The 14,423-nt window shown below is 39.3% G+C and overlaps 1 protein-coding gene and 16 non-coding genes across 19 annotated transcripts in view; all 17 read right to left on the bottom strand.

Moving 5' to 3' along the window:
• The window catches only part of LOC109049982 (acyl-CoA:lysophosphatidylglycerol acyltransferase 1-like), a 30,792-nt gene extending 28,415 nt beyond the window's left edge, over nucleotides 1-2,377 (bottom strand). Inside the window, exons 1-2 of one of the 3 annotated variants that reach the window (XM_042777476.1) lie at nucleotides 1,864-2,377; nucleotides 639-891 (exon numbers count right to left, since the gene is read on the bottom strand). In XM_042777476.1, the coding sequence (XP_042633410.1) occupies nucleotides 639-876 (238 nt within the window). In that variant the 5' untranslated portion in view covers nucleotides 877-891; nucleotides 1,864-2,377. Of the gene's footprint in view, nucleotides 1-638; nucleotides 892-995; nucleotides 1,220-1,863 lie in introns of those variants that run through there. The other 2 variants (XM_019067649.2, XM_042777475.1) reach the window with 2 other exon arrangements.
• Nucleotides 2,378-8,852: 6,475 nt separating this feature from the next.
• trnal-caa lies at nucleotides 8,853-8,962 on the bottom strand. Its single transcript has 2 exons — nucleotides 8,926-8,962; nucleotides 8,853-8,898 (listed from the first exon to the last, which is right to left on the bottom strand). It is a non-coding gene; the product is annotated as a tRNA-Leu (tRNA).
• Nucleotides 8,963-9,298: 336 nt separating this feature from the next.
• trnal-caa lies at nucleotides 9,299-9,412 on the bottom strand. The gene is made up of 2 exons: nucleotides 9,375-9,412; nucleotides 9,299-9,345 (listed from the first exon to the last, which is right to left on the bottom strand). It is a non-coding gene; the product is annotated as a tRNA-Leu (tRNA).
• Nucleotides 9,413-9,554: 142 nt separating this feature from the next.
• trnal-caa lies at nucleotides 9,555-9,666 on the bottom strand. The gene is made up of 2 exons: nucleotides 9,629-9,666; nucleotides 9,555-9,600 (listed from the first exon to the last, which is right to left on the bottom strand). It is a non-coding gene; the product is annotated as a tRNA-Leu (tRNA).
• Nucleotides 9,667-9,834: 168 nt separating this feature from the next.
• On the bottom strand, nucleotides 9,835-9,946 carry trnal-caa. Its single transcript has 2 exons — nucleotides 9,909-9,946; nucleotides 9,835-9,880 (listed from the first exon to the last, which is right to left on the bottom strand). It is a non-coding gene; the product is annotated as a tRNA-Leu (tRNA).
• A 142-nt stretch (nucleotides 9,947-10,088) lies between these two features.
• trnal-caa lies at nucleotides 10,089-10,200 on the bottom strand. The gene is made up of 2 exons: nucleotides 10,163-10,200; nucleotides 10,089-10,134 (listed from the first exon to the last, which is right to left on the bottom strand). It is a non-coding gene; the product is annotated as a tRNA-Leu (tRNA).
• Nucleotides 10,201-11,113: 913 nt separating this feature from the next.
• On the bottom strand, nucleotides 11,114-11,225 carry trnal-caa. The gene is made up of 2 exons: nucleotides 11,188-11,225; nucleotides 11,114-11,159 (listed from the first exon to the last, which is right to left on the bottom strand). It is a non-coding gene; the product is annotated as a tRNA-Leu (tRNA).
• Nucleotides 11,226-11,372: 147 nt separating this feature from the next.
• On the bottom strand, nucleotides 11,373-11,484 carry trnal-caa. The gene is made up of 2 exons: nucleotides 11,447-11,484; nucleotides 11,373-11,418 (listed from the first exon to the last, which is right to left on the bottom strand). It is a non-coding gene; the product is annotated as a tRNA-Leu (tRNA).
• Nucleotides 11,485-11,625: 141 nt separating this feature from the next.
• Nucleotides 11,626-11,963, bottom strand: trnal-caa. The gene is made up of 2 exons: nucleotides 11,926-11,963; nucleotides 11,626-11,671 (listed from the first exon to the last, which is right to left on the bottom strand). It is a non-coding gene; the product is annotated as a tRNA-Leu (tRNA).
• Nucleotides 11,964-12,102: 139 nt separating this feature from the next.
• trnal-caa lies at nucleotides 12,103-12,214 on the bottom strand. Its single transcript has 2 exons — nucleotides 12,177-12,214; nucleotides 12,103-12,148 (listed from the first exon to the last, which is right to left on the bottom strand). It is a non-coding gene; the product is annotated as a tRNA-Leu (tRNA).
• Nucleotides 12,215-12,388: 174 nt separating this feature from the next.
• trnal-caa lies at nucleotides 12,389-12,500 on the bottom strand. The gene is made up of 2 exons: nucleotides 12,463-12,500; nucleotides 12,389-12,434 (listed from the first exon to the last, which is right to left on the bottom strand). It is a non-coding gene; the product is annotated as a tRNA-Leu (tRNA).
• Nucleotides 12,501-12,646: 146 nt separating this feature from the next.
• On the bottom strand, nucleotides 12,647-12,758 carry trnal-caa. Its single transcript has 2 exons — nucleotides 12,721-12,758; nucleotides 12,647-12,692 (listed from the first exon to the last, which is right to left on the bottom strand). It is a non-coding gene; the product is annotated as a tRNA-Leu (tRNA).
• Nucleotides 12,759-12,907: 149 nt separating this feature from the next.
• On the bottom strand, nucleotides 12,908-13,019 carry trnal-caa. The gene is made up of 2 exons: nucleotides 12,982-13,019; nucleotides 12,908-12,953 (listed from the first exon to the last, which is right to left on the bottom strand). It is a non-coding gene; the product is annotated as a tRNA-Leu (tRNA).
• A 167-nt stretch (nucleotides 13,020-13,186) lies between these two features.
• Nucleotides 13,187-13,298, bottom strand: trnal-caa. Its single transcript has 2 exons — nucleotides 13,261-13,298; nucleotides 13,187-13,232 (listed from the first exon to the last, which is right to left on the bottom strand). It is a non-coding gene; the product is annotated as a tRNA-Leu (tRNA).
• Nucleotides 13,299-13,453: 155 nt separating this feature from the next.
• trnal-caa lies at nucleotides 13,454-13,565 on the bottom strand. The gene is made up of 2 exons: nucleotides 13,528-13,565; nucleotides 13,454-13,499 (listed from the first exon to the last, which is right to left on the bottom strand). It is a non-coding gene; the product is annotated as a tRNA-Leu (tRNA).
• A 426-nt stretch (nucleotides 13,566-13,991) lies between these two features.
• Nucleotides 13,992-14,103, bottom strand: trnal-caa. The gene is made up of 2 exons: nucleotides 14,066-14,103; nucleotides 13,992-14,037 (listed from the first exon to the last, which is right to left on the bottom strand). It is a non-coding gene; the product is annotated as a tRNA-Leu (tRNA).
• Nucleotides 14,104-14,245: 142 nt separating this feature from the next.
• Nucleotides 14,246-14,357, bottom strand: trnal-caa. The gene is made up of 2 exons: nucleotides 14,320-14,357; nucleotides 14,246-14,291 (listed from the first exon to the last, which is right to left on the bottom strand). It is a non-coding gene; the product is annotated as a tRNA-Leu (tRNA).
• Between the last annotated feature and the right edge of the window lie 66 nt (nucleotides 14,358-14,423).

Raw genomic sequence — 14,423 nt, 5'->3', positions numbered from 1 at the left:
CTTTCTGCGCACAATCAACACACTGGCTACTCTTAGTACCAGCATGCAATAAATGAAATTACCCATGAAATTCCCGTGAGTAAGCAGGCGGTGCATCAACTCTCCTAGATCCAACCTAGCCATAAATTCAAATCTCCTTTAGGAGGAAAACCCAAAATCTCTTTCAAATGAAAAAGTCTAATTCAAATCGATATTCGTAACAAACTACACATGAAGCAATACGGATAACACTTCCAGTCTCTGATGAACGATGATGTGGACTCGTCAGTAGAGATGGGAGGTAAACAAAGACCTCCCATGAGGTTCCCACTGTATAATATTGTCCAAATACACTCTATTAAAGCAGAAAACACACTGTAACGGCTTAATCAAACTTCTCTCCCAAAGAAAATAAGGAAATCGATCCAAACACAGGAAACCCTAGAGTGCGAGAGTCAATAAAGTTGAAAAACAGTCAATAGATCTGCACTCAGCAGTCAAATTTTGGCGCCACTAGATGATATACTGGAGACGCTGACTGAAGTCTAGCACCCTGCTAGGCTTACTTTGAAAAAAAGGTTGTTTTACATGCTCAGGCAGTAAAATTGAACATTTAGGGGATTCAGAAAGTCAGAAGGGGTAGGAAAAGATGGTCTTACCTGTGTAACCTGCACACCAGCCCCAAGACGCCACCATCGCCAGTAACCACCTGAACATGACCCCTTCGATGTACCAGAACGTGGGGGCATCTACAACTCTTAAGGGCTGCAGGACTAACAGATAGAGGCAGTAGGACGGGATCGCAACACAGTTATTGACAAACATGAAGGTGAAACGGAGCAGAGAGTTCATTAAGATCCAGAACAATTTGCGGGCCGTGTGCAGATGGGGAGCCATACTGTACTGTCCTGCCTGCAAAAAAAGAAAACACCCAAGCGAATTAAATCTCAAAACATTGAGGTGACTAAAAAAAGAAACAAAAAGAAATAGCCTCAATGTATAGAGATGCATCTTACGAATGTGAACCGATTTACTAACACACTTCCAAGTAACTTCAGGTAAACATGTGCCGGTTCACACTGACAGAAGAACAACTTTGGTTCAAATGAAATAGTGTCTTTCCTGATAAGCATGTTGAGGAGGAGCTACTTCAGGTTAACCAAAGAAACCAAGATCCACTTTACCACAATACCATGCTTAATCCTGTATTTACCAGGGCTAGAGCATGCCATAAAAACAAACCTGTACAAAATAATAACGATGAGAATAACGGTCTTTATAATTATTCATAACATTAAAGATATAACGTTACACCAGAACATTTGATTGGACATCAAAGACCTGATTCAGTTAAACACACTTCATTACTGATGTTTGTACGGGTTTCATTCATTTGTTTTAAGGTAAATTAGAATAAAAACCCTTTGAATGAAGGTGAAATGTTTAAATTGAGGTGTTGAACACAGAGCTATCCCGGCTAACATGCTACATAGTTTTTTTTTCTGCTGCTTTAACAGCACTGCCAGATTATTCAAAAGCGTGTGTATTTTTCTAAAAATACAAATGTAGACACATAAAAGACTAAATAAAACGTGATGATATATACAATCACTGCTGTTAAATAAAGCAGAAAGTGTCTGTGCTTGCGCTGCTGTGTTAGCATGCTAAGCTAATGCGAAGCAAACTCGGGTCATTGATTCAGATTAACGGTCACATCTGATCATTGTATGATTATTTATTTATTGAAATCAAATCTTTATTTGAGTGGTTATTTATTTTAGGTAATCTCCGACTGTCTGTCCTTCACACAAAGTGGCCGGTGTCTGGCTGATTCGGGTAATTAATGAGATTTGGACTAAAGTCCTTGACGGATCCGTTACCCACCCGAGACGAACAGGATCAGAACAGCCATCCAGATCTAATAAAACGCGTCGACGGTACAAACGACAACTGAAACAATCTCATATTATTAATCCTCTAATCTTCACGAGAAAGTGTTTTCTCACCCTCGCCGTGCTAACGCGCAGCCTGCTGGTGAAGCTGCAGATGGGTTCGGACAGCTCGGTTCGGTCACATGTAGCGGACGAAGATGATCGGTGAACCCGTGAGCTTTAGATCGTCTACTCCACGGCTTGACTCGGTCCCGAGAGTCCGTTTCCTGTTCGGATGCATGCGCTTCAGCTACACACGCGCATGTTGCTGGAGTCCCGCGGCCGAACCTCTGGATCTGCTCTCGAATCCCCGAATCGAACACTGTACACGGTTGAGATCAGACTCGTAAACTCATCTTTCCGCTCCGGACGAGGCTTGTCGGGCATGTAGTCACTGGGCCTCTCCTCCAGGATGATGATGATGATGTTGATGATCTTTAGCTCCGTTATTCTGGACTTCCTACCACAGGCCGCGGGCACGCGCAGACTCAGTGAGGGCACGCGCACCGGTACCGGCCCAGCTCTGCTGCTGAAGATCCCAGGATCATGTGTAATATATAGTACTACATGTGTAATATATAAAGGAACATCTTTGGAAGTGCAGGAAACTAAAGTGTCCACACAATAGAATAGAAAACTATATAACCACAGTTTACAACTAAATTAAACCAAATAATATGAATTAATTTAATGCTTTTGGTAGTATTTTGCGGAAGCTGTATTTGGAAAAGTTGGTAAACTATGACCCCCAGTGGGCAATTCAAAAACAGTAAGTCTTATCTATCTATCTATCTATCTATCTATCTATCTATCTATCTATCTATCTATCTATCTATCTATCTATCTATCTATCTATCTATCTATCTATCTATCTATCTACCAACCAACAATCCCCCATCCATCCATCCATCCATCCATCCCTCCATCCATCCATCCATCCATCCATCCATCCATCCATCTCTGTCAGTCTGTCTGTCTGTCTGTCATTAATGATGAAATGTTGAAATTGAATCAGATATTTTTTTTAAATGTGGTTTTACCTACTTTCTAAATGAGGTGATTCCACTGAGTGGACTTTGCCCTCAGCTACTATTTTGTTTATTCCCCTTAAGAAATCACCTGGTTAATAGATAATCTTTATAACTGGAAAACATTGGGTTTCCATGAGCAAATCTTATTAAAAAAAAAAAAAAAGGTCAACCCTGAGGAAGCGGAAGCAAGTTATTTTTAAGAAGTAATTGTATGTGCATAAGTCTTTTGTGAGATCTTTGCAGTAGTATGCATAGTAAGAGGGATTGAGTTTATTATTCACTATTATGTTGATAGGTCTTAGCATAATGAACAAAAATTAATAAATAACATATAACATACAGTACCATTCCTCCAAAAACATTAAAAAGTATATTTATAAAAGTTCTCTTATTTGGGTGATATTATATAATATTAGTGAAACTTGTGAAGATTTGCCTGAGGCCAGTAGCAAAAAAAGTATCATAGCAATGTTCAAAAGTAGGCAATGGAAATAGGATCAAATAGTGGAAATTGTAGATAGCTGATTAAAATGGTCACCTCATGGGGTCAGTAAAGATGAATGTTTATCTGTCCTTTTAATAAGTTACATCTAAAAATACCTTTGAGCTGAAACATGACAAACTTCCTAAAAGAAAAATGCACCTTTGGTACCAAATGTAGACTTATCAGTTAAAGGTTAAATTGAAGTCTTGCACCCTAAACTACGCAGTAAAAGTATTATATTCCATGGAAAAATAACAATAAGGGAAAAACAACACAATCTTCTTAGTTAAAGGGTCATGAAACCCCCTGTTTCAGCACGGGTTAGTACACACCACAGTTTTAAAAAAGGCTAAAAAAGTGGCCGTGGTGCGCAACGGCCGAGGAGGAGGAGGAGGAAGAAGAAGAAGAGGGGAGACAGACAGTTTCATTTCACTCCTATCAAGTTAAAAACACAAATAAATGCACAGCCATTTGCACTCTGCATCGGCTTATTCTGTGGCGTTTATATAAGCCTTTTGACAGAAAAACGGTTATGCTCACCAAGTAAATGATTCGTGTTTGTGCTCGAACTATTATTACAGAACAAAAACAAACACTCTTCTTCAATCCATGAACGTTTCTCTCAGTTGATGTGTGCGATGTCATGTCACAGTATGAAACGTCTGTCATAGCGAATCAACACATGTGGTTGTGAATAATTAAGCGAAGCGTCTTCTCATAGGATAAGAAAATGCAGTCTCATGAATAATTTAATAGACACCGACGCGTCATCTATGTACTATAGTCCACTACCACATCACAGATTGTGACGTCAACACAATGTAGATTTTAAACCCGGAAGATGAAAATAGCGCAAAAAAGCTTAAAATTAACCAGTTTTCTCCAACAGTTAAAATTATCGGATGCTAACATTGTCTTCTATGAGGTGCAACATAAACACCTCTGCTAAAATCTCAGAAAAAGTAGTCTGGGGTTTCATGACCCTTTAAGTAAAGCAAAGTGTAAGGATTCTGGACTGTCTGTGTCTTTTGCCCTGGTTTCTGTTCCTGTTTGTCCTTATTTGGTCATGTTCCATTGATGTCACCTGTGTTTCCCTATTATCCTTTGTATTTAAGTCTCTGCCTTTGCGTTCAGTGTTTGTCGTGTCTACTCTTTGTGTTCGTGTTGTTTCTATTGTGGATATTCCCCTGTTTCCTGAATTAAAGATTATTGCTTGTACTCCATGTTTCTCTCTTGTTCCTCCGAGTGCAGATAGTGACTTAAGACCTGACCTAAAAACAGTAACCTCCGTGTCTCCCCTCTGTTTTTGTTTCCGTTTTTCCTCAGTGTTTTGTTTCCATTGTGTTTCCCTCATGGATGCCTTCCCCCGTATCGAATACCTCGTCCTTCTGCTGGAGCAGGGGGACAGATCTATCGAGGACCATACAAGACTGTTCCTGTTGTCAGCTAATGCCCCCAGCTACCCGGACGACGTATTATGCTCATTATATGACGCAAGCTTGAACACCTCAAGCAGAGCGCCGTCGTCCAAAGATGGTCCTCGAGAGGATTTCGCTGCCTTCGTGGAGTAGACCCACCATCTCCCCGTAAAGCATGAGCCCAAGCCCACCGATAACAGAGAGCCAATGCCTGCCGCGATCAATGAACCAGTGCAATGCCGAGTAACTAAGCCGAGGATCACCCCGGAAGTAGAGCCCAACCCATCAGGCCAGGTATGTGAGCCGGCTGCAATAAAAGAGAAAGCAGCAGACGGTGAGAGCACAGAGAGGAGCTCTGCCTCCTGCACCGTGGTTGAAGGTGAGCTTATGATGGACCCAGGTAGAGGAGAAGCGGAAAAAGACCTGATTGACTGGAAGGCTGACCTGCTCCCTCTACTCCCTCATTCCTTGGAGCCCCTTGTCCCCCCATTTCCTTGTCCAGCTCAGAGGACCCTCCCAATTTTGAGTTTATCCCTGAAAGCCTGGAGGCTCACAAATGCCCACACTCCCGCTTGCTCCTGCCTCCTCCTCTGCTGTCGTCTGTCAGCCCCTCTGCTAGCTCTCAGCCCACCATCTATATGGTGCGAGCTTCGTGGGTCTGCCAACCTCCATCGTCTCCATAGCTATAGGAATCCCTCTCCTCTGCCTCCAACCTCCGAGGCCCGGACTCCGCCCTCGGCCCATAGACCTAACGGCTCCATCTTGACTCCTAGCTCCCTCACCTCCACCATCGTCCATCGATCCACCGTGGCCTCTGGACTCTGCTATATAAGATAATTTTTATAAACATATTAAATATTAACCCTCTGAAGTCGATTAACACGTATACGCGTTTTGGGGTATTTTTTCCTGATAACCCCGAAAAGAACTTAAATTACACTTTCAGTTTTGATCGTACAGATAAGAGCAATACATCAATCGAATCTGTAAAGGGTCTACTTTTTTTTGTATACAGACATAATAACAACAAAACTTTGTGCACTTATAAAATAAAGATAACAAACAAGGAGTGCTGTATGCAGCCTTTGTCTGCGCTGATCTTCAGTTACAAAACGCGTCATTAAAATGAACTGTAACTCTGTGAATACTCAACGAAGAGACATGAGAGAGATATCTATAGAAAGCCTGACATGTCTACTTTTAAACTAAACAAGTACTGCCGAGAACAAATATTCTGTGATAAAGTAATCCATATGAAAACAACGCGATGTCCGTTTTTCACGTCTTCCTTCATTATCTTCTAATGCGACCACGCCCCCGCGCTGAACGCGCTTTTGAGATTCAAATGTTTCACTGAAGCGCGCGGCTTTTGAATACGCCCACATAAACAGACGACAACGCAGCGAGACTGTTCTTCAAGTTTTTTTTTTATTTTACTGTTTGCTTCGCGATGAGAGGAATAAGACATAATTCACCCCAAAAAGATGTGATGTGGTTGAGGATTTGAGATTTGGATTTCCTCAGAAAAAAAGAATGAAGCACTTTATCCAGCAGAGATCATAAACATGAGTAAGTCTCTTATTTATTTATTTATATACTTGTACTAGTTTTCACATAACGTGTAAACATTTTACTAGTTAGACTTTTTCCAAAGACTTTTTCCAAACTATAATTCCTGACTAAATGTATAATCAAGTGAAATATTATGAAGTTTCAATAACAATATACACTACTATACCAATCAAAAGCTTGATGTAAATAATATAAACGTACCAATAAATGTAACTGTAACAAATGTAATAAACAATGCTGTTCTTTCAATTTATCCCCCCTAAAAAACCTGGACAAAATATTCTCAGCTCTTTTCTACATTAATAATAATAATAATAATAATAATGATAATAATAACAATAAATGTTTTTTTTTGTGTAGAAAATAAGATTGTTAAAAGGATTTCTGAAGGATTGTGTCACTGGAGTAATGATGCAAAAAATTCAGTTTGAAAGTCAGCTTTGATTGTTCCTAATAAACTGTTTAACTGCACTCACAAGTGAATATTAAATTATGTTGTGGGATAATTAAATATATTCTAAATAAACAACAAACATAAAATTATATACATTTATTTTGTCCTCACATTTTTTCTTGTAACTCATCCCCTCTCAGTGACACAGCTGACTGAATGGCTCATTATGCAGCTCATTATGCAGGTCTTTGTCTTCTCAGGTGTGAATTCATGATAGTTGACGCCTACTCCCATATGACTTTTACCAACAAAAAGTGTCTTAGAAAATTTAAATCAATATATTGTTTTCTGTAAGTGAGTAAACAAGATGATTTATACATCATTTAGAAAAAAAAAAATTCTAGACTACAAGCTCCAGTTCTCAAAAGTCCTGGGAACCAATTTTCTGTATGTGTTTTATTGCCTTATTCAAGTGATTTAACATTTTTAGTTTTTCACTAACCACGCATAACATTTTTTTTTTCTCAAAAACACAATCATGTACATACATGCTGCTCACATATTATTATAGCCCAGTTTGTGCTGATTACAGTGAGATTAGACTTTAGCCATTTGGATATTTATAAGAAACTGAAAAAAGCACAAATGTCAGGACATGACAAAAATTCTCCAGGCCCAACCATGCACAACCATTACATTTTTTAATTCTATTTAAAACAATTTTATCTGAAGAGGTGCCTGTTGTTGCACAGAAAATACTATGGAGGATGTTGAGAATACATCCTATCATGACCCATCTTAAAACACGGCTGAAGTTGAGGTTTTGTAAAAATTAAACTACAAAGGTAGTATATGACTTGAGCTAAATAATAATAATATTATTGTCTTTTATAGCTGCTTTACAACAGAATCTGAATTGTCTCCATAGTTGAGTTCCCATAATTGATTCTGCTTTCCCTGTTTATCTCTGTAAAGCTGCTTTTTACACAGTGACTTAACTTGACTATTCTGGAGACATAGTATGATAAGCAAACTCTCTCTCTCTCTCTCTCTCTCTCTCTCGTAGCTTGACAAACATGATCAATGACCTATAGTTGTACACAAAGCTAAATCAAGATTCTTTCTTCTTCTTCTTCTTCTTCAAAAAAAAAAAAAAAAAAAAAAAAAAATATATAATATATATATATATATATATATATATATATATATATATATATATATATATATATATATATATTCCAATGTGTTCCATGAGAAAAAAAAAAGATGGTAGAGAAATACTGGAATTTTCATTGATTTTCATTATATTTCAAAATCCTGAATGCAGATTATCTTTACACCAACAGAAGTCTCTGTTTTGCCAAGTGGAAAATGCTCCAGTTACTAATGTAACCTCAGTTCCCTGAGATAAGGAAATGAGTGTTGGATTGCTCTTGAAACCGATTGGCTCCATGGCCACAGAACTAGATGCTTGAGTAACCTGACAATTAAAACCATACGAGACAAACAAGGTGTGTATTGTCGTTCATGTTCAAAATATCCTACAAGTGTTATGAAATATTGAGAGAATTTCAAATGAGGTGAAAAAAAGGAAAAAATCCAATACTGTACTTCACTTTAAAGTACTTAACACTCACTAGGGTGTCTTTTAAATAACATTCGGAATGTAAATTTATGTAATGTAAACTGACCTGCACAATCTTGTCTGTGGTATCATCCATTAAACTATAAGTGTTGTATATGGCCAAAAATCCTGGGCTGAAAGAAACACAAGTCCAAAACAACTCAATAATGTAACACATTTTGGCCATGTAAGTCATTAATTACTGTTTTCTGTTGTTCTTGATAAAGTGGGATTTGAACCCACGCCTCCATTCGGAGACCAGAATGCTCAGAAACTGAGAAGGATTATTTGTCTTGAGCCTGACACATTAATACAAGAATGTGAAGGGCAATTGCATCAGTGAAGAAGGTCAAATGGCAAAATAAAGGATCCAAAGAATAGTCTGGTCAATCCACTTCATTTCTCTTCAAAAGAGCCTTTGTCAGAAGTGGGATTTGAACCCACGCCTCCATTTGGAGACCAGAAACCTCAGCAACTGGAAGGATTATCTGTCTTGAGTCTGGCGCCTTAACCACTCGGCCATTCTGACATGGTCACACAAATGTGAAGGGCTTTGTCAGTGTAGTGGGTCATTTGAAAACACACCTCCATTTGGAGACCAGAAACCTCAGCAACTGAGAAGGATTATTTGTCTTGAGTCTGGCGCCTTAGACCACTCGGCAATTCTGACACATTCCGTTTGGAGACCAGGATGTGAAGGGCAATTGTATCCGTGAAGAAGGTCAAATGGCAAAATAAAGGATCCAAAGAATATGATTTATTGTCTCATAATTTCTTTAAATTCAATTTCTAGTCTCTTTAAATTCAATTCTAGTTCTGGTCAATCCACTTCAAAAAGCACTTCATTTCACTTCAAAAGAGCCTCTGTCAGAAGTGGGATTTTAACCCACGCCTCCATTCGGAGACCCAGAAACCTCAGCAACTGAGAAGGATTATTCGGTCTTGAGTCTGGCGCCTTAGACCGCTCGGCCATTCTGACATGAATACACAATGATGAGAATGGTATTTCTATCAGTGAAGTTGGTCAGATGGCAAAATAAAGGATCCAAATTATTATTTATTTTCTCACTATTTCTTTAAATTCAATTTCTAGTCTGGTCAATCCACTTCAAAAGAGCCTTTATCAGAAATGGGATTTGAACCCACGCCTCCATTTGGAGACCAGAAACCTCAGCAGCTGAGAAGGATTATCTGTCTTGAGTCTGGCGCCTTAGACCACTCGGCCATTCTGACATGGTTCACACAAGGATGTGAAGGGCAATTGTATCAGTGAAGAAGGTCAAATGGCAAAATAAAGGATCCAAAGAATATTATTTATTGTCTCACAATTTCTTTAAATTCAATTTATAGTCTGGTCAATCCACTTCAAAAAGCCACTTCATTTCACTTCAAAAGAGCCTCTGTCAGAAGTGGGATTTGAACCCACGCCTCCATTCGGAGACCAGAAACCTCAGCAACTGAGAAAGATTATTTGTCTTGAGTCTGGCGCCTTAGACCGCTCGGCCATTCTGACATGAATACACAACGATGAGAATGGTATTTCTATCAGAGAAGTTGGTCAGATGGCAAAATAAAGGATCCGAATTATTATTTATTTTCTCACTATTTCTTTAAATTCAATTTCTAGTCTGGTCAATCCACTTCAAAAGAGCCTTTATCAGAAGTGGGATTTGAACCCACGCCTCCATTTGGAGACCAGAAACCTCAGCAGCTGAGAAGGATTATCTGTCTTGAGTCTGGCGCCTTAAACCACTCGGCCATTCTGACATGTTCACACAAGGATGTGAAGGGCATTTCTATCAGTGTAGTTGGTCAGATAGCAAAATAAAGGATCCAAAGATATATTTTATTGTCTCATCATGTCTTTAAATTCAATTTCTAGTCTGGTCAAATCAAAACTGCCTTTGTCAGAAGTGGGATTTGAACCCACGCCTCAATTCGGAGAACAGAAACCTCAGCAACTGAGAAGAATTATTTGTCTTGAGTCTGGCGCCTTAGACGGCTCGGCCATTCTTACGTGGTTCCACAAGGATGTGAAGGGCATTTCTATCAGTGAAGAAGGTCAAATGGCAAAATAAAGGATCCAAAGAATATTTTTTATTGTCTCATGATTTCTTTAAATTCATTGTCTAGTCTGGTCAGTCCGGTCAGTCCAAAAAGAGCCTTTGTCAGAAGTGGAATTTGAACCCACGCCTCCATTCGGAGACCAGAAACCTCAGCATCTGAGAAGGACAATTTGTCTTGAGTCTGGCGCCTGAGACATTAATACAATGAATGATGAAAGGCATTTGTATCAGTGAAGAAGGTCAAATGGCAAAATAAATCTTCCCAAATAATATTATTTATTGTCTCATAATTTCTTTAAATTCAATTTCCACTGGTCAAACTTCAAAAGAGCCTTTGTTAGAAGTGGGATTTGAACCCACGCCTCGATTTGGAGACCAGAAACCTCAGTAACTGAGAAGGATTATCTGTCTTGAGTCTGGCGCCTTAGACCACTCAGCCATTCTGACACACCCGTACAAGGATGTGAAGGGCAATTGTATCCGTGAAGAAGGTCAAATGGCAAAATAAAGGATCCAAAGAGTATTATTTATTGTCTCATAATTTCTTTAAATTCAATTTCTAGTCTGGTCAATCCACTTCAAAAAGCCACTTCATTTCACTTCAAAAGAGCCTCTGTCAGAAGTGGGATTTGAACCCACGCCTCCATTCGGAGAACAGAAACCTCAGCAACTTAGAAGGATTATTTGTCTTGAGTCTGGCGCCTTAGACCGCTCGGCCATTCTGACATGAATGCACAATGATGAGAATGGTATTTCTATCAGTGAAGTTGGTCAGATGGCAAAATAAAGGATCCGAATTATTATTTATTTTCTCACTATTTCTTTAAATTCAATTTCTACTCTGGTCAATCGATCCACTTTCAAAAGAGCCTTTGTCAGAAGTGGGATTTGAACCCACGACTCCATTTGGAGACCAGAAACCTCAGCAGCTGAGAAGGATTATCTGTCTTGAGTCTGGCGCCTTAGACCACTCGGCCATTCTGACATGGTTCCACAAGGATGTGAAGGGCATTTCTATCACAAAACAACCTCAAACAGAAAAATAAATTAAACAAACGCCTCCATTCGAATTGTCTCATGATTTCTTTAAATTCATTTTCTAGTCTGGTCAGTCCAAAACTCCCTTTGTCAGAAGTGGGATTTGAACCCACGCCTCCATTCGGAGACCAGAATGCTCAGAAACTGAGAAGGATTATTTGTCTTGAGCCTGACACATTAATACAAGAATGTGAAGGGCAATTGCATCAGTGAAGAAGGTCAAATGGCAAAATAAAGGATCCAAAGAATATTGATTTATTGTCTCATAATTTCTAGTCTGGTCAATCCACTTCATTTCACTTCAAAAGAGCCTTTGTCAGAAGTGGGACTTCAACCCACGCCTCCATTTGGAGAACAGAAACCTCAGCAACTGAGAAGGATTATCTGTCTTGAGTCTGGCGCCTTAGACCACTCGGCCATTCTGACATGTTCACACAAGGATGTGAAGGGCATTTCTATCAGTGTAGTTGGTCAGATAGCAAAACAGATCTTCCAATATATATAATTTATTGTCTCATCATGTCTTTAAATTCAATTTCTAGTCTGGTCAAATCAAAACGGCCTTTGTCAGAAGTGGGATTTGAACCCACAACTCCATTTGGAGACCAGAAACCTCAGCAGCTGAGAAGGATTATCTGTCTTGAGTCTGGCGCCTTAGACCACTCGGCCATTCTGTCAAATGGCAAAAACAAGGATGTGAAGGGCAATTGTATCCGTGAAGAAGGTCAAATGGCAAAATAAAGGATCCAAAGAATATTATTTATTGTCTCATACTTTCTTAATTTCAAATTTCTAGTCTGGTCAATCCACTTCAAAAAAGCCACCACTTCATTTCACTTCAAAAGAGCCTTTGTCAGAAGTGGGATTTGAACCCACGCCTCCATTCGGAGACCAGAAACCTCAGCAACTGAGAAGAACTATTTGTCTTGAGTCTGGCGCCTTAGACCACTCGGCCATTCTGACATGAATACACAACGATGAGAAGAAGGCAATTCTATCAGTGAAGAAGGTCAAATGGCAAAATAAAGGATCCAAAGAATATTATTTATTGTCTCATAATTTCTTTAAATTCAATTTCTAGTCTGGTCAATCCACTTCAAAAGAGCCTTTGTCAGAAGTGGGATTTGAACCCACGCCTCCATTTGGAGAACAGAAACCTCAGCAACTGAGAAGGATCATCTGTCTTGAGTCTGGCGCCTTAGACCACTCGGCCATTCTGACATGTCTTCCACAAGGATGTGAAGGGCATTTCTATCAGTGAAGAAGGTCAAATGGCAAAATAAAGGATCCAAAGAATATTTATTTATTTGTCTCATAATTTCTTTAAATTCAATTTCTAGTCTGGTCAAAAAGCACTTCAAAAGAGCCTTTGTCAGAAGTGGGATTTGAACCCACGCCTCCATTTTGAGACCAGAATGCTCAGCAACTGAGAAGTATTATCTGTCTTGAGTCTGGCACCTTAGACCACTCGGCCATTCTGACACATTCATACAAGGATGTGAAGGGCAATTGTATCCGTGAAGAAGGTCAAATGGCAAAATAAAGGATCCAAAGAATATTATTTATTGTCTCATAATTTCTTTAAATTCAATTTCTAGTCTGGTCAATCCACTTCAAAAAGCCACTTCATTTCACTACAAAAGAGCCTTTGTCAGAAGTGGGACTTCAACCCACGCCTCCATTTGGAGACCAGAAACCTCAGCAACTGAGAAGAACTATTTGTCTTGAGTCTGGCGCCTTAGACCGCTCGGCCATTCTGACATGAATACACAAGGATCTTTCTGGGCATTTCTATCAGTGAAGTTGGTCAGATGGCAAAATAAAGGATCCAAAGAATTATATTTTATTTTCTCACATTTTTCTTTAAATTCAATTTCTAGTCTGGTCAATCCAATCCACTTCAAAAAAAGAGCCATTGTCAGAAGTGGGATTTGAACCCACGCCTCCATTTGGAGACCAGAAACCTCAGCAACTGAGAAGTATTATCTGTCTTGAGTCTGGCGCCTTAGACCACTCGGCAATTCTGACATGGTTCACACAAGGATGTGAAGGGCATTTCTATCAGTGAAGAAGGTCAAATGGCAAAATAAAATGATCCAAAGAATATTTTTTGTCTCATATTGTCTCATGATTTCTTTAAATTCATTTTCTAGTCTGGTCAGACCAAAACTCCCTTTGTCAGAAGGGGGATTTGAACCCACGCCTCCATTTGGAGACCAGAAACCTCAGCAACTGAGAAGGATAATAACACGTGGATGTCAAGGGCAATTACACGTGGATGTCAAGGGCAATTCTACAAGGATGTGAAGGGCAATTGTATCAGTGAAGAAGGTCAAATGGCAAAATAAAGGATCCAAAGAATATTATTTATTGTCTCATAATTTCTTTAAATTCAATTTCTAGTCTGGTCAATCCACTTCAAAAAGCCACTTCATTTCACTTCAAAAGAGCCTCTGTCAGAAGTGGGATTTAAACCCACGCCTCCATTCGGAGACCAGAAACCTCAGCAACTGAGAAGGATTATTTGTCTTGAGTCTGGCGCCTTAGACCGCTCGGCCATTCTGACATGAATACACAATGATGAGAATGGTATTTCTATCAGTGAAGTTGGTCAGATGTCAAAATAAAGGATCCGAATTATTATTTATTTTCTCACTATTTCTTTAAATTCAATTTCTAGTCTGGTCAATCCACTTCAAAAGAGCCTTTGTCAGAAGTGGGATTTGAACCCACGTCTCCATTTGGAGACCAGAAACCTCAGCAGCTGAGAAGGATTACCTGTCTTGAGTCTGGCGCCTTAGACCACTCGGCCATTCTGACATGGTTCTGCAAGGATGTGAAGGGCATTTCTATCAGTGAAGAAGGTCAAATGGCAAAATAAAGGAT

This window comes from Cyprinus carpio, chromosome A20 (genome assembly GCF_018340385.1).
Source record: "Cyprinus carpio isolate SPL01 chromosome A20, ASM1834038v1, whole genome shotgun sequence".
Taxonomy (NCBI): domain Eukaryota; kingdom Metazoa; phylum Chordata; class Actinopteri; order Cypriniformes; family Cyprinidae; genus Cyprinus; species Cyprinus carpio.
This window is presented reverse-complemented; position numbering and strand designations above follow the sequence as displayed.